General features: G+C 43.2%; 1 protein-coding gene across 1 annotated transcript in view; it reads right to left on the bottom strand.

The window, feature by feature from the left end:
* The window catches only part of LOC126175908 (E3 UFM1-protein ligase 1 homolog), a 61,070-nt gene that overhangs the window by 25,483 nt on the left and 17,113 nt on the right, over positions 1-18,474 (bottom strand). Inside the window, exons 8-9 of the mRNA XM_049922975.1 lie at positions 9,459-9,605; positions 6,593-6,804 (exon numbers count right to left, since the gene is read on the bottom strand). Coding sequence (XP_049778932.1) covers positions 6,593-6,804; positions 9,459-9,605 — 359 coding nt within the window. The remainder of the gene's footprint in view (positions 1-6,592; positions 6,805-9,458; positions 9,606-18,474) is intronic.

The following is an 18,474-nucleotide window of genomic DNA, read 5'->3' as shown; positions in this document are numbered from 1 at the left end:
TTAAGTCACACTCTTCACCAGCACGGTGTTTCGAAAACATACCAATCATTTGTAACCTTGTCATGGGGGCTATTCAGGTACCTCTACCTCCCCACCTCCTTTGTTCACAGATGTGGCACCTTCATTGTAGCATGACCAAATCCAGTTGCCCTCAACTTGATCTTCCACTTCCTCTGCAGTGCTGGCCAATGCTCCACCTACAGAGATGGAAATGCAACCCATCCTTTCAGTGCCACCGGAACCATTTTTGATCTGGAGGCCCCATGGGAGGTTGACATGTGCTGTGCTTTATCTTTGCTATTGGGGGGGGGGGGGGGGGCAAAGGGTATAAGATATCTCAGCCAAGTGGGTACACACATCAGTCACCTGTAGAATATATCTTTCAGGTGGGTCCTGAAATGAGTATGGGCTAGCCTGCTGGCCACCAAGCACAGTCCAGGTCACAGCACAAGCCACTAGGAGACATCAGATATGCCCCTAGAGGTCGCATCATACACAGACTAGTATACTGAACACAGACATGGGACAAACTAGTGCACAGAGTTTTCTGCCAAAGGTAGCCCCACTCAAGGTCGCACACACACCACAGGAGGCAGTCTTCACTGAGTGAGAGCTGAGAGTAATCGTTCTTCCACAATTAGGGGCTTACTCCAGTGCATCCAGGAAGACACATCACAGTCCACTGCTGTTACATTGCTGATTCTTCCTCCCGGAGCAACCACTACACTCCAGACCATTACCAGTCCATGTGTGGCCTAAGAAGTTGTATCAAAAGTCTGGATCTGTAAATCATACTGGTTGTTGATTTTGGCTGTAATAAACTCTGAAACTCTCACCTGTTGTGGATATTGACTGCAAATGATTATATCAAACTCCAGAAAATATAACTGATATACTCGTTTATTTTCTGATCTATGTTGACAGCCAAATTCAGGCTGGTTTAAGTAATTTTTCATATCGGCTTTCTGTCAGACTAGTTGGTGGTGATATTCATGTTGTTCTGTTAGAATTGGCCTTCTGCCAAGAGCTATTTTGTGATTTAAGTATTTAGTCAGAAATTTTTTGTTATTGTTGTAATTTGGCCATCAGCCAATTATTGTTTCTTATTTCAGCCTTGAGCCATGGTCACCACCACTATAAAGGAATCTGTGTTTACTGGCAGGAAATTAACTTTGTTTCTTTACATTCTGAAAACTGTTCTTGTCCACTGACTGTAAATATGATGCATCAATCAATACAATGTAGTGATACATTCAACTCCTTGAATGAGGAGTATCACGCCCTTAAATACATACGTCAGAGAAAAGATGTTAGTGACAGTAGTCAATAAGTGGTGAGCACCGCACTGTTGGGAGGTGCTTTAAATCGTAGGTGCTGATACCACAGCTAACAATCCAGTGACTGTATGGAACGGGGTAGTAGTCACACGACCCTACCTACTGAGATGGAGATAAGAGTTCCATGGAAAGGGCAGTGAGGAGAAAAGAGCTCCATGAAACCTAAGAACGTGAAATGTCAAAGACAATAAATGTATTGCAACTGAAGTTGAATAAGAGCTCTGTTATATACGTAGTACAGAGAGGCAGTATATGAATTGGTAGCTGTCCCCATATATCACTTATTAAGTTGTAATTTTGAAGATAATATAAGAAGGTGAATTGAATCTCACTTCTTATTTATGTCAATGAGTGAATGAGAATGACAAATTAATTTTCAGCTGTTTTATCTGCAGTCTGTAAGGAGGAAGTCTGAACAAAGTTAATAATATTTAACAGCGACCAAATGTTCAGTAAGCAACATTCATTGTATATAAAAGGAGTGTTCATGTGGCAATTTATTTAAGGCTTGGTGCATGAAGTGAAGTATAACAAACCACCATGCAGGCCACAACAACCTGAAACACTTCAACAATTAGGCATACATCTGGTGATGTCATTAAGCATGGCACAGAGTGATACGTCTGTTGGTGCCAAGTCACATGGGTTAACAGCAGCAGCATATTTTAGGACTGTCGCAGACCATCTCGGCCACACTTGTCTACGCCAGCTGATATGTATCATGTGCTCTCCTGTGGACTAATTTACAGCGACCTTTTGAAACTTGCTGAATCCATGGACATTGATTTGGACTCTCTTATTCCCGAGGGTTGACATTTGGCTTCAACATAGACATTTCTATACTCCTAATGCAGTGCAGAATCCATTCTCCACTTCACTACATTTCACCTGCTGTGTGTGCAGTGGGCAGTGAGAGCGGTTCATATTAAGAGAAATTCTCAGCATGACAAAGTTACAATGTTTTCCAGCATTGTAGTGGAGTGCTCATAAGAATGCAGCAGTGCAATAGATTCTTTGCAGAGAAAAAGAGAGAGGGGGGGAAGGGAGGGAGGGAGGGAGGGAGGGAGGGAGGGAGAGAGAGAGAATCACCAGTGTGCTCTGTGTCTCTGTCCCACACCTCATGCTCCTACTGTTGCCTACCCTGGTAACTGGCTATGCTGTAATGAGTGCTACACCATACCACTGTTTATGCTCCTGACTCTCCTTAGCAGCATTTACATCTTAGAAAACTACTGCTGTCACTTCTTAACTAAATACTTTTGTATTTGCTTTATGCCACCCATCATGAACAGTACACTGGCTAAGTAACCTTCCATACCTAAACTAAGATGAAAATCCCCACTACATGATCTATATGGACCTTGATGCACATGTTACAGGCAACAGCAACACCGCACAAGATTACCATGAAGGAAAGTAACAGAAAACTGAGCTATTGGAGGCTTATCGGCAATTGTTCTTCACATACTCCGTTCAAAAATTCAAAGGTAAGAGGGAAATAGCGGTGGTATACACTGTTAAGTGGCTTGCGGAAAAATGACATTGTATGGGAAGAATAAAATCTAAGCTCTGATTATGATTATCTGACCTTTCTGTGTGCCTATGTGCCACACGAGGTACATCTGTGAGTGACTGACTGAATTTCTCCGTCTTTTTTGCCAGTTATTTCTGTCTTGGAATTTTCATTTTATAATGAAAGGATCCTTCCCTAAATTCATACCCTCTCCCACTGTGTGCTTATTCATCATCAATGTTACAAAAAAAATTATTATTTTTATTTGAATCAGAAGATTTTTCCTCTGGAACATCTGGAATGTTTTAAATTACTTGGTAGCATATGAATTTGCTGTGTCTCCCTTAATAGTTCAAAAAACCATTCTTTACTTTATAGCATGGCAAATTCCCAATGGAACTATTCCAGTTTAATACTTTTCTACAAAGTGTATCTTCTATAACTAAATTCAGGAAAAACTATGACTCATCTGTGTGGTCTCCCATATAAAGTCACTGGACAAAATATTAGTCATATTTTAAAAGAAGTCATCGGCCACAGTAAAATGTCACTGTAAATGGTGTAGAGCTGATACCAATTCTTCATCATAGATATACACTGAAGCACCAAAGACACTGGTATAGACATGTGTATTCAAATACAATGATATGTAAACAGGCAGTAGATGGCACTGTGGTCGGCAATGCCTCTATAACACAACAGTTGTTTGGCACAATTGTTAGATCAGTTACTGCTGCTACAATGGCAGGTTATTAAGATTTATGTGAGTTTGAACATGGTGTTATAGTCAGTGCATGAACGATGGGACACAGCACCTCCGAGGTAGAGATGAAGTGGGGATTTTCCCGTACAACCATTTCACAAGTGTACCGTGAATATCACAAATCCAGTAAAACATCAAATCTCCAACATTGCTGCCAACGGAAGAAGATCCTTCCAGAGTGGGATCAAAAATAACTGAAGAGAATCATTCAATGTGAAAAGTGCAACCCTTCCACAAACTGCTGCAGATTTCAATGCTGGGCCACCAACAGGTGTCAGCATGTGAAACATTCAACGAAACATCATCGATATGGGAGCTGAAGCCCACTCTTGTACCCTTGATGACTTCACAACGCAAGCTGTATGCCTCGCCAAGGCCCATCAACATTAACATTGGACTGTTGATGACTGGAAACATGTGGCCCGGTCAGACGAGTCTCATTTCAAATTATATCGAGTGGATGGACGTGTACGGGTATGGAGACAACCTCTTGAATCCATGGACCCTGCATGTCAGCACGGGACTGTTCAAGTTGGTGGAGGCTCTGTAAAGCTGTGGGGCATGTGCAGTTGGAGTGATATGGGACCCCTGATATGTCTAGATATGACTAACAGGTGACACATATGTAAGCATCCTGCCTGATGATCTGCATCCATTTATGTCCATTGTTCATTCCAACAGACTTGGGCAATTCCAGCAGGACAATGCAACGCTCATGCATCCAGAATTGCTACAGAGTGGTTCTAGGAATGCCCTTCTCAGTTTAAGCACTCCTATGGCCACCAAACTCCTCAGACATGAACATCACTGAGCATATCTGGCATGCCTTAAAATATGCTGTTCAGAAGAGATCTCCACCCCCTCATACTCTTAACGGATTTATGGACAGCCCTGCACGACTCATCATGTCAATTCCTTCCAGCATTACTTCAGACATTTGTCAAGTCCATGCCACGTCATGTTGCGGCACTTCTGTACGCTTGTGGGGGCTCTGCACAATATTAAGCAGGTGTACCAGTTTCTTTGGCTCTTCAGCTATGTCAGTACAGTGGTGTGTGTGTGTGTGTGTGTGTGTGTGTGTGTGTGTGTGTGTGTGTGTGGAGGGGGGGGGGGGGGGGGCGCACAGATCCATTGTATGCAACCAGTGCAGTAAAATGGGCTCATATGGTGATGTAACAGAATGATAGAAAGGAACTGTCACATTTGGGCATGCCCATGACCATACTGTGAATGATGTTGCTCAGTTTGTTGGCGTATCAACATGCTCCATCTACAAGGAATGTTCTATCGCTCTCTGCCATCTAAAGATGAATGTCACACCTTTGTTACTGACAAATGGCTCTGAGCACTATGGGACTCAACATCTATGGTCATAAGTCCCCTAGAACTTAGAACTACTTAAACCGAACTAACCTAAGGACAGCACACAACACCCAGCCATCACGAGGCAGAGAAAATCCCTGACCCCGCCGGGAATCGAACCCGGGAACCCGGGCGTGGGAAGCGAGAACGCTACCGCACGACCACGAGATGCGGGCTTTGTTACTGACAATCAGTTTCCAACCTGACAGGAATTGCTGCCGTCAGTGAATGCGGGTTCGCCTTGACTAGTTTCTGAGTGAACATTTCCAAGGGAAGGTCATTGCTCGGAGCAATACACAAAGCTGCACAATTTCAGAGTCAAACAATGCAGAAGCTGGACAGTATCTGACTGGTGGCACATAATGTGGTCCAACGACTCATGATTTTGCTTCTTTTCAGAAGATGCAAGATGTTGGGTGCACTGGTGGCGCAGTGTAGCATTTAACCTACAGTGTGGAAGGAGAGTTGAAGATCGAGGAGGTTCTGAGATTTTTTTGGGTTGGTTTTGTACCATGATTTGGGCTCTCACATACATATTGCTGAGAACATGAATCAGGATGTTTACTTCAACATTCTCAGTAACCATAAGTTGCCCTTTTTCCTACCGGTTCATTATGAATATGCTGTGAACACTCCCATTTTTCAAGAGTCAGCCATGTCCACTGGGCTGCATGCATACATTCCTGTTTGTTCCACACTCGAGTACCCTACTGCACCTCAGCTGGCTACCTAAATAATCCATCCTTAATCATTCAGAAAGTGCCTGGGTCTATCTGGAACAGCAGTTAAAATGAAGCAGCCAACATCCTCACACTTTGGTAGTCCTATTGGTTCTGATTATCAATGAATGTGTTCAGCCGCATATGGCTCACCTGGAGGAATTGCAGACATTCTACTGTGCAGTACTAGAACCATTATCAGGGTGAGAGGCAGTATCGCATTATATTAGCATAATGTATACTGGGAATGACTAATTTTTTTGTCCAATGTGATTTTAGGCTTAACAACTGCAGAGACAACAGATTTGTCAGTGATATTTAACTATGCTTGAATTGTAACTATGAGACTAATAGAGACCCGTAAAACTTAGATGTTTCCTCTTATTCAAAGATTATTGTTCAGTCTGGAGAATAACTGTACATTTTGTCAGCAATAACAGGGCTCAAATTTGTTTGAGTATGCTTGAAATGCAACTACAAGAATAACAGAGACCACGAAACTGTAGATCTTTCCTTTCATTCAAAGATTATGGACACTTCAGAGAATAACTGTACATTTTGTAAGTGGCCCTTTTAGATTAGGCTTCCTGAAAAGCATTCTCCACAATCTAAAGATAACTTTAACAATATTTCAAGTTCAGATGGCAATGGTATAATATCAGTTTCTCCAATATCTATGTCTTCTCTTTTCACCACAAACTGGAAAGGGTATGAAAGTAGGAAGTAAGAGGCAGATGAACAACATGAGAACAGGAAATGAATACGAAGAGGTAAGAAGGCAGGGATTGTGAAAAGGACAAAAAGAAATATAGGAGAAGGGATGAGTAGCACCATCAGAAGAAAATAGGAAGAAAAGAAGAAAATGCTAGAGTAATCGTGATTGACAGTGACAACTTACGAATGTAATGTTGCTGCAATTTCAGACACCAGTTCATCAAGTTCATCATCTTGTAAGGACTTCTCCTTTCTTAAAACTTCTTCAATGTCTGAAATACTAAGAAGTTCAAGCTTCTTAGTTGGTACTGGACCAGTATCTTCATCTGAATCCTCATCCTGCACATGACCACGCTGAGGTTTCTTCTTCAGAGATTTCATTTTTGTTTCACGACCCTGGAAAATAGAATGAAAGAAGAGGGGATTAAAGCTGAGCCAGGCTTAAAATATATGGAGTTTACTGCATGATTTAAAAGTGGAATACTCTATTTAAGCAATGTTTTTGAATTGGAATACCATTACTGTGATTATATATATAATCACAGCATTTCCTTTGCGATGATGAATAAAATTCATAGCTGCATGGATTCAAGACAATCTTGACTTCAATTTCCCATAAAATTAAAATAAGAAACTACAATGAACTGCATTTTCTTACATAATTATCACTTTTGAGGGGTGCTTGTCTAGTGGGAAATAGTAAGTGTTGAACTTGATGCATTTATTAGAAACAGCAATACGATCAATTACCAAACTAGTGGTTTCAGGCATTGATGTGTTGTAATAACTGTACATGTGTTCTGTATCGACCTTTAGGGAGAAATTCGCTGCTACACAGTAAAGACTGAAAATTCCAGGAACAAAGAGAATTTCTTAGTATGACAAGAAAGACGGAAGAACTAATTAATTTAAAGCACTAATTAATGCTACGACACTGAAAGGACCAATGTGAGTTTGGTTACCATCATAAGGCCATGAACAGCCCTGTTAAATGACAGGTAAAGTTGTGATACACTACTGGCCATTAAAATTGCTACACCACAAAGATGACATGCTACAGACACAAAATTTAACTGACAGGAAGATGATGCTGTGATATGCAAGTGATTAGCTTTTCAGAGCATTCACACAATGTTGGTGCCGGAGGCAACACCTACAATGTGCCGACATGAGGAAAGTTTCCAACCGATTTCTCATACACAAAGAGCAGTTGACCAGCGTTGCCTGGTGAAACATTGTTGTGATGCCTCGTGTAAGGAGGAGAAATGCATACCATCACGTTTCCGACTTTGATAAAGGTCGGATTGTAGCCTATCGCGATTGTGGTTTATCATATTGTGACAGTGCTGCTCGCGTTGGTTGAGATCCAATGACTGTTAGCAGAATATGGAATCGGTGGGTTCAGAAGGGTAATACGAAACACCGTGCTGGATCCCAACGGCCTCGTATCACTAGCAGTCGAGATGACAGGCATCTTATCTGCATGGCTGTAACTTATCATGTGGCCACGTCTCGATTCCTGAGTCAACAGATGGGGACGTTTGCAAGAGAACAACAATCTGCACGAACAGTTGGATGACGTTTGCAGCAGCATGGACTATCAGCTCCGAGACTGTGGCTGTGGTTACCCTTGACGCTGCATCACAGACAAGAGCGCCTGCGATGGTGTACTCAACGACGAACCTGGCTGCTCGAATGGCAAAACGTCATTTTTTCGGATGAATCCAGGTTCTGTTAACAGCATAATGATGGTCGCATCTGTGTTTGGTGACATCGCAGTGAACGCACATTGGAAGTGTGTATTCGTCATCACCATACAGCCGTATCACCAGGTGTGATGGTATGGGGTGCCATTGGTTACACGTCTCGGTCACCTCTTGTTCGCATTGACGGCACTTTGAACAGTTGATGTTACCTTTCAGATGTGTTACAACCCATGGCTCTACCCTTCACTCGATCCCTGCGAAACCCTACATTTCAGCACGATAATGCACGACTGCATGTTGCAGGTCCTGTACGGGCCTTTCTGGATACTGAAAATGTTCGACTGCTGCCCTGGACAGCACTGACCATTTACACATCAGGATTTTGCATTAGTCTTTGCTACTAGTAATTCATTTTTATGCACAGTGATTTACATGGTCAAACACACCCATATAAAAGCATTATACACATTTTGAAAAATTATGTGGAGTAGAAGCAGTTCGAACCCCAGAAGTCCTTGTCTATTTTTGTTTATATATATATATATATATATATATATATATATATATATATGAATATAATAGAGGGAAATATTCCACGTGGGAAAATATATTTAAAAAGAAAGATGATGAGACTTACCCAACAAAAGCGCTGGCAGGTCGATAGACACACAAATAAACACAAACATACACACAAAACTCTAGCTTTCGCAACCAATGGTTGCCTCGTCAGGAAAGAGGGAAGGAGAAGGAAAGACAAAAGGATTGGGTTTTAAGGGAGAGGGTAAGGAGTCATTCCAATCCCGGGAGCGGAAAGACTTACCTTAGGGGGAAAAAAGGACAGGTTTACACTCGCACACACACACATATCCATCCACACATCCATACATATGTGTGGATGGATATGTGTGTGTGTGCGAGTGTAAACCTGTCCTTTTTTCCCCCTAAGGTAAGTCTTTCCGCTCCCGGGATTGGAATGACTCCTTACCCTCTCCCTTAAAACCCAATCCTTTTGTCTTTCCTTCTCCTTCCCTCTTTCCTGACGAGGCAACCATTGGTTGCGAAAGCTAGAGTTTTGTGTGTATGTTTGTGTTTATTTGTGTGTCTATCGACCTGCCAGCGCTTTTGTTGGGTAAGTCTCATCATCTTTCTTTTTAAATATATATATATATATATATATATATATATATATATATAATGTCTGTTCAAATGTTTGAGCATAAAGTAAAAATTTGAAGTAAAATGGTCAAGAACTTTGAGATTTAAGACAACAGTACATTTTCTGGTTTACAAAAATGAAAACAGCCAACACAGAAGAGAATCAAGAAGGGCAGATTCCAACACTACCTGTGTGCCACCCCCACCTTTTCCTCCAGCAGCTTTCTTGCGTCTTTCTTCACGGCGGTCAACTTTTGTCTCCTGTTCCACAGCCACTTTCTTATTTGGTAGTTTGTTTTCTATCTGTGCTGCAATGTAAGCACCAGAAGATACTGCCTGAAAGTACCAAAAAAAGTAGACATAAAAATGAATGGTAAGTTGTAAAAACAAAATCATTTCCTAACACACATACAGGAATATTAAAAATCACTTAACATAAAATTTCTACTAACAAGAAGCAGTAAACACAAGCATATAATTTTAGTCACACAGTCAGTAACTTTCACAATTGTAATTTCTTTAACATGGAAGTAGATAGGAAAATTTGGAAACATGAGACCATCCAGAAATGAACTAGGGAAGGCACCCAAAACACCAACTCAACAATTTAGTGATACAGCTTGAGAACATGAGAAAGTACCTTACGTTCAACAGAAATAAAAGTAGCATCAGGTGTGCTGTAGGAAGTGCAATAGTACCACTGAAGTACATTAGTACAGGTAAACGATAGGATCAGCAACGCATTCAGATCGCTGACAATGTTATTGTTTATAGGAATCTGTGCTCAACTGTATGCTTTGGTAGACTCTTTTTTAAATCTCTGCATGTTAATCTAATTTATTAGACACACATTTTGCATTTTCGTCAGTGTCTACAGTAGAGTTTTGTAGCATATGTCAACAGTTGTTTTTCTGTTTGTTTGTTTTGGAAGCTTGTGATCACTTGTTGGCGCTAGTCAGTTAGACAGGCCGCAGCTGCCAGCCAAGACAGAGCAGCAACAGGGAAGTAATCATTTTTGTAACATTTTACGGGCTCCTAACTAGGAGTGAATTATACAGTTTCACCTTGTGCTTTGTTAGTTTAGTTTTTGAATTTCTGTGTGCTAATTTAATAGACACAGTTGTCACATTTTCATCTGCGTCAGAAACTGATTTTGTGACATATTACAAGTTCCTAATAAGCAGTGAATTATCACCTACACGCTTTTGTACTTGAGTTTTTGAGTCACTGCATGTTAATCTAATTTAATACACAAACTTATTGTGTTTTCATCAGCGTGTATAGTAGAGTTTTACAGTGCATACTGATAGTCCTTTGTCTATCTGTGTAGTGTATGGATAGGGACTGTGACTGCTGTGCACAAATGTGAGCCGAATTGTGAGGCTTTGCTCTCAGCTCCAAGCTGTGTTCATTTCAGTTTCATAGCTTGAGGCTGCAGTGGATGGGCATCACTGTTGTGGTCCAGCAATAGGGATCCAATGGACATACAGCATGACCCAAAAGTCCACCGATTGGTCCACACCAGTGGCCAGCCCACATACTGCTGGCATTGAGGTTGACCCCTCGCCTGTGGTTGAGTGGAAGGTCACCTCAAAGTGTGGCAGTCTGCAAGAGACTTCCCGCAAGACCAAACCTAAGGCCTCCCCAGTTAGTCTGACAAACAGGTTCCAGGTGTAAACAGTGGCTGACAGTGTCTCTCAGCCAGATGCAGTCACTTGTCCTGTTTCAGAGAAAACCTCTCAGCCTACAAGATCTGGGCAGCCACTGAGGTTATGATTATTGTAGTTGGCAGCTCCAATGTTAGATGCATTATGGGGCCTCTTATGGGCATGGCTGCTGGTGTGTGTGGGGGGGGGGGGGGGGGTGTGAGGAGGGGGGGGGGGGAGGGAGAGGGAGAGAGAGAGAGAGAGAGAAAGAGGGAGAGAGACTACAAGTGGTAGCTCGCATTGGTACCAATGATGCATGTCGCTTTGTGTCGGAAGAGATACTCTCTGGTTTCAAGCAGCTATCAGAAGTTGTACAGGCTGCCAGTCTTGCTTGTGAGATGAAAGCAGAGCTCAGCAATCATCGACAGGACTGATTGCGGATCTCTGGTACAGAGCCCACTGCAGGGTCTGAATCAGAGGCTCAGGTGGTTCTGCAACTGCGTAGGCTACAGATTCCTCAACTTGCACTATAGGATGGTGGGGTTTCAGGTTCTGCTAAACAGATCAGGACTCCATTAGATCTATGAGGTGGCTACACTGGCAGCGGGGGCTGTGTGGAGTGGACTGGTCAGTTTTTTAGGTTAGAGCATCTCGGGGAATCAGTCTCAAAGGGCTCAGGCCAATCACAGGAAGAATGTAGATCTAGGAACCATTGGTATAACAATAGCAATTTGACGTAGCTGTGTTGGGAAAGTACCAGAGCTCAAAGTGCTAATAGAAAGCACTGATGCTCAAATTGTTATAAGCTGTGAAAGCTGGCTAATACCAAAGATAAGTTTAGACGAAACTTAAGCTAAGGGCCTAATGGTGTTCAGAAAGGATAGTCTATATACAGTTGGCAGTGGTGTGTTTGTTGCTGTTAGAAGTAGCTTGCCTTGTAGTGAAATTAAAGTAGACAGCTCTTGCAAGTTAGTATTGGTAGAGGTCATTCTTGGCAACTGGAATAAAAAAATAATTGGGTCCTTTCGACAAACTCCCAATGCAAATGATGCAGTTGCAGAAAGGTTAAAAATAATTTGAGTCTCATTTCAAATGTGTACTCGACTCATACAACTACAGTTGGTAGTGACTTCAACTTAGGCTCAATATGATGGTGAAAGCACATGTTTAAATCTGGAGGTATCTACATCTACATTTACTTAGGTACTCTGCCAACCACTGTAAGGTGCATGGCCAAGGGTGCCCTGTCGAAATACTAGTCATTTCCTCTCTTGTTCCATTTGCAAAAAGAGTGAGGGAAAAATGACTCTCTACATGCCTTCGTATGAGCCCTAATTTCTCTTGTCTTCGTGGTCCTTTTGCGCAATTTATGTTGGCAACAGTAGAATCATTAGGCAGTCAGCTTCAAATGCCGGTTTTCTAAATTTTCTCAACAGTGTTTCTCGAAAAGAAAATCGCCGTCCCTACAGGAATTCCCATTTGAGTTCCCGAAGCTTCACCATACCTCTTACGTGTTGTTCAAACCTACTGGTAACAAAACTAACAGCCCGCCTCTGAATCGCTTCGATGTCTTCCTTCAATCCAACCTGGTATGGATACGAAACCCTTGAGAAGTATTGAATAGGTCGCACCAGCGTCTTACACGCAGTCTACTTTACAAGTGAATTACTCTTTCCTAAAATTCTTCCAATTAACTCAAGTCAACCATTTGACTTCCTTACCACAGTTATCACATGCTTGTTCCATTCACACATTGCTTTGCAACATTATGTCCAAATATTTAAACAACTTGACTGTGTGAAGCAGAACACTTGTTGTACTGTATCCGAACATTACAGGTTTGATCTTCCTACTCATCTGCATTAACTTATATTTTTCCACATTTAGAACCAGCTGCCGTTCATCACACCAACTAGAAATTTTGTCTAAGCCATCTTGTATCTTCCTACAGTCACTCATCTTTGACACATTACTGTACACAACGGCATAATCAGCAAACAGAAGATTGCTGGCTACCCTGTCCACCAAATGAATTATGTATATACAGAACAACAGTAAGCCTATCACACTTCCCTGGGGCACTCCTGACGATACCCTTGTCTCCGATGAACACTTGTCATCAAGGACAACATAATGGGTTCTACTACTTAAGAAGTCTTTGAGCCACTCACATATCTGTGAATGTATTCCCTATGCTTGTACCTTCATTAACAGCCTTCAGTGGGGCACTGTGTCAAATGCTTTTCAGAAATCGAGAAATATGAAATCTGCTTGCCTTTCATCCATAGTTTGCAGTATATCATGTGAGAAAAAGGGCAAGGTATGCATAATACATCATCTGAAATTGTGCTAAACACATTTTCTGAAAATTATTTCAAGCAATTAGTTCATGAGCCCACTCCAATAGTAAACAGTTGTGAAAACACGCTTGACCTCTAAGCAACAAATAATCCTGATGTAATAATGAGCATCAAAACAGATGCAGAGATCAGCAAAAACAGGGATGTAACTCCCAAATATTCCAAAAATAAACAAAAAATATACGTTCAAAAACACAGATAAAAATTTGCGTGACACCTTCCTGAGACACAATCTCCATTCATTTCAAATTAACAATGTAAGTGTATACCAGATGTGGCTTTAACTCAAAGAAAGAGTATCGATAGCAACTGAGAGATTTATAACAAATAAACTAACAATGGAGGTGATCCAACACGGTAAACAAAACAGGACTGAACACTGTTGCACAAACAAAGTAAAAAGCATTCCAAATTTAAATGAACACCAAATCTTCAAAATTGGCGACCTTTTACAGAACCTCCAAATTTAGTGTGGATTTCAATGTGAGATGCTTATAACAGTTTCCACAATGAAACTTTGTCTCAAAACCTGGCAGAAAATACAAAGAGATTCTAGTCGAATGCAAATTATCTTAGTGGCACGACACAATGCCTTCTCTGTGTGATACCAATGGAAATACTATCAATGAAGCACTGCTAAAGCAGAGCTACTAAACACAGTTTTCCAAAATTCCTTCACCAAAGATGACGAAGTAAATATTCCAGAATTTGAATCAAGAAGAGCTATCAACATGAATAACTTAGACATTGATATCCTTGGAGTAGTGAAGCAATTTACATCACTTAATAAAAGCAACTCTTCCAGTCCAGATGGTTGGTTGGTTTAAAAGAGGGGGGAAGGGACCAAACTACGTGGTCATCGGTCCCTTGTTCCTAATAAAACAATGCCACAAGTGTGAGAATAAAACAGACAAGACATATAACACAAACACTAAAAGGAACAAAAGAAGACAAGAAAACAACAGAGAGATACAGGAAACAGTTAGAAGAGAGTAAAACAAGGAAGCAGATTACAGTGGCTGGCCGACCACAAAAATAGAAAGGAAAAGCTAGCCACCCTGCAACACATTAAAACCTCCACCCTAAAAGCACTAGGGTGGAGGTCACAGAGAGACAAAGAACATGCGTTAAAACTCAGACCGAATGATTAAACCCGCCCTCACAGATGAAACGTAAAACCAAATCATCCGATGAGGCGTTGTCTGCTAAAATCAATGATAACGAGTCCAGCAACTGATGAAGTTGCAGGGCATCCAAAGGAGGACAGAGCAGACGAATATGTGCCACTGTCCACCGGGCGCCGTACCGACAGTGAGGTGGGTCTTCACAGCACAGGAGATAGCCATGGGCCGCCCAGGCATGGCCAATGCGGAAACAGCAGAGAACCATGGAGTCCCTGCAAGAGGCCCTCAACGAGGACTTCCACACATTCGTGGTCCCCATAATGGCTCGCAGTTTGTTGTGTATACTGAGATTTTGATATTCCGTCTCCCAAAGCTGAAAAATCCTGTGGCGTAATAACAAACGCAGGTCAGTTGTAGGGATGCCGATCTCCAGAAATGGTTTCCATGTAGCCTGTTTGGCCAGCCTGTCAGCAAGTTCATTTCCTGGGATTTCGACATGACCAGGGGTCCAGATGAACACCACTGAACAACTGGACCATCCCAGGACATAGACGGACTCCTGGATGGATGCTACTGAAGGATGATGAGGGTAGCACTGGTCAATAATTTTTAGGCTGCTTAAGGAATCAGTACATAAAAGAAAAAACTCCCCAGGGCATGAACAGAGACACTGAAGTGCACGAGAAATGGACACCAGCTCTGCAGTGAATACACTGCCGCCATCAGATAAGGAATGTTGTTCAATATGGCCGCCGTGAACGTAGGCAAAGCCAATGTGGCAATCAGCCATCAAGCCGTCAATGTAAACCACTTCAGAGCCCCCAAACACGTAAAGAATCGAGAGGAAGTGACAGCAGAGAGCCGCAGGGTTAACGGAGTCCTTAGGGCCACGTAAAAGGTCCAGGCAAAGCTGCAGTTGAGGTGTACACCGTAGAGGAGTACGTGAACGGACCGCAAGTAGAGGTGCTAAAGGGAAGGACTCCAGTTCGGAGAGAAGGGACCGCACACCAACCACAATCGTTAGCCCTGACCTGGGCTGCCGATGCGGGAGATGGACTGCCGCAGGTGGGAAAAGGAGACGGTAATTCGGATGCTCAGGAGAACAAAGAATGTGTGCTGTGTAACTCGCAAGCAGTTGTGCACATCTGGTCTTCAATGGAGGAACCCCAACCTCCACCAGTACGCTGGTCACCGAACTTGTCCTAAAAGCATCTGTCGCTAGTTGAACCCCACAGTGGTGCACAGGGTCAAGTAAATGCAATACTGCGGGTGCTGCTGAACCATAAACCAGACTCCCATAGTCAATTCAGGATTGGACAAGGGCTCTGTAAAGCTGCAGCAGAGTAGAGCGATCTGCATTCCAATTGGTGCTGCTCAAGCAACGGAGGGCATTGAGGTGCTGCCAGCACTTCTGCTTAAGCTGACGAAGATGAGGACACCAAGTCAATCGAGTGTCGAAAACCAGTCCTAAGAATCGATAGGTCTCCACTACAGTGACTGGATGGTCATGAAGGTAAAGTTCTGGGCCCGGATGAATGGTATGACGCCAACAGAACTGCATGACAGACGACTTTGCAGCTGAAAACTGGAAGCTGTGGGCTAGAGCCCTAGACTGCACCTTGTGAATGGCTCCCTGTAGGCACCACTGAGTAACACCAGTACTGGAAAAGCAGTACGAAATGCAGAAGTCATCCATATACAGAGAAGGTAAGACCGACGATTCTACAGCTGCTGCTACACCATTAATAGCCTCTAAAAATAGACACACACTCAATACAGAGCCCTGCGAGACTCCATTCTCCTGGATGTGGATGGAACTATGGGAGGCACAGGAGCGACACGAAGTTATGGATAAAAATCTGGAGTGGGACCCGGAGACCCCACTCATACAATGTGACAAGGGTATGACATCATCAGGTCGTGTTGTATGCTTTATGTAAGTCAAAAAAGATGGCAACCAGGTTTTGCCATCTCAAAAAGGCTGTTCAGATGGCAGACTCAAGGGACACAAGATTATCAGTGGTAGAGCGACCCTGGCAGAAGCCACCCTGACATGGAGACAGTAAGCCATGTGACTCCTGGACCCAACCCAACCACCAACATACCATACGTTCCAGCAGCTTACAAAGAATGTTGGTGAGGCTAATGGGCCTATAGCTATCCACATCAAGCAGGTTTTTGCCGGGTTTCAGCACCAAAATGATGGTGGCTCTCTCGCCACTGCGATGGAAAGATGATATCGCACCAGATCCAGTTGAAGATGACGACGAGCTGTCGCTTGCAGTCGGATGAGAGATGTTTAATCATCTGACTGTGGATCCGATCTGGCCCAGGAGCTGTTTTAGGGCAATGTGTAAGGGCACTGAGGAGCTCCCACTCTGTAAATGGGGTGTTATAGGATTCACTGTAGCACGTAGTGAATGAGAGGACATTCCCTTCCAGCTGCCGTTTGAGAGTGCGAAAAGCTGGGGGGTAATTCTCCGACGCAGAGGCTCAAGCAAAGTGCTCAGCTAAGTGCTCGGTAATCATGTTTGTGTTGGTAGATAACACTCCATTTATGGTAACACTGGGAACACCTGTTGGGGTCTGGTATCCAAAAACACATATGATCTTTGCCCAGACTTGGGAAGGCGATGTATGGCACCCAATGGTAGAGACATATCTCTCCCAACACTCCCGTCGTCTGATAAGTTGGCGGACACGGGCACGGAGCCGTTTAAAGGCTATGAAACGCTCCAGGGAAAGGTGCCACTTATGCCACTGTAGAGCTCGCCGATGCCCCTTAACTACTTCAACGACTTCCAGCTACCACCAAGCGACTGCCTTATGATTTGGGCACCCTAAAGAGTGAGGTATCGCAATTTCTGTCACAGAAACAATTGTTGTAGTCACCTGCTCAACCATCACATTGATGTTACCATGTGGGGAAGATTCAGCGGTGACAGCAGACGTGAAAGTTTCCCACTTTGACTTGTTTAAAGCTCATCTGGGCAGATGTCCATGGGCCTGATGCTGGGGCAGTGACAGGAAGATGGGGAAGTGGTCACTACCACACAGGTTGTCATGTGCTCTCCAGTGGATAGATGAGTTAAGTCCTGGGCTGCAAATTGATAAATCAATGGCCAAGTAACTACCATGAGGCACACTGAAATGGGTGGCAGCCCCAGTATTTAAGAGGCAGAGGTCGAACTGAGACAGTAAAGTTTCGACATCTCTGCCTTGGCCAGTAAGCATGGTGCCATCCCACAAGGGGTTATGAGGGTTAAAATCTCCCGAAAGTAGGAAAGGTTTAGGGAGTTGATCAATCAGTGCAGTTAATACATTCAGGGGTACAGCACCATCTGGAGGAAGATATACATCACAGACAGTTATTTCCTGTGTCGTCCTTATTCTGACAGCCACAGCTTCAAGAGGGGTTTGAAGGGGCGCAGTTTCACTACAGACTGAGTTTAGGACATAAACGTAAACTCCACCTGTCACTCAATTGTAGTCACTACGCTGGAAAAAACCGCTGCAATTCCACTGGAGGATGACGTCATCGTGATACTGGGAAGGTATGGAACATTCAATGAGGCAGCTTACACCTCAGGTCACCTGCTGCCACTGACTTTTTGCCTGATCAGTATATATCCATTGTGTCTGAGGGTCCGGTGAGATCTAGGTCCTCAGGGGATGCCAGAATCTCAACCTCATCCTCAGACACAGAGCTCGTAAGTAGTGATGGTGTGGGTGCCACCACAGTGCCTTGGTTCTTGGGGGTCTTTTTCTTTTTAGGTTTATCTCGCTGCTCGTTAGGTTTGTCTGGTCGGGAGGGCTTAACTGATTCAGTCTCAGGGACTAAGGACGGCCGTGAAGCCCTACAACCAGCTGCTTTTGGGCTCCCCATGAAGGGGACAAGTGAAGTCTTCCAGCTCCAAGACGTGACTGGGGTTGGCAGAGCGGATGGTGCCAGAACTGTTGTAGCGGCGGCGTAAGACGATGTCATACATACCGGAGGCAGGCATTCAAATTTTCTCTTAGCCTCAGTGTAGGTCAGTTGGTCCAAGGTCTTGTACTCCATTATTTTCCTTTCTTT

Source organism: Schistocerca cancellata, chromosome 3 (genome assembly GCF_023864275.1).
Source record: "Schistocerca cancellata isolate TAMUIC-IGC-003103 chromosome 3, iqSchCanc2.1, whole genome shotgun sequence".
Taxonomy (NCBI): Eukaryota; Metazoa; Arthropoda; class Insecta; order Orthoptera; family Acrididae; genus Schistocerca; species Schistocerca cancellata.
Note: the sequence above shows the minus strand (reverse complement) of the source record. Positions and strands in the feature narration are given on the sequence as shown.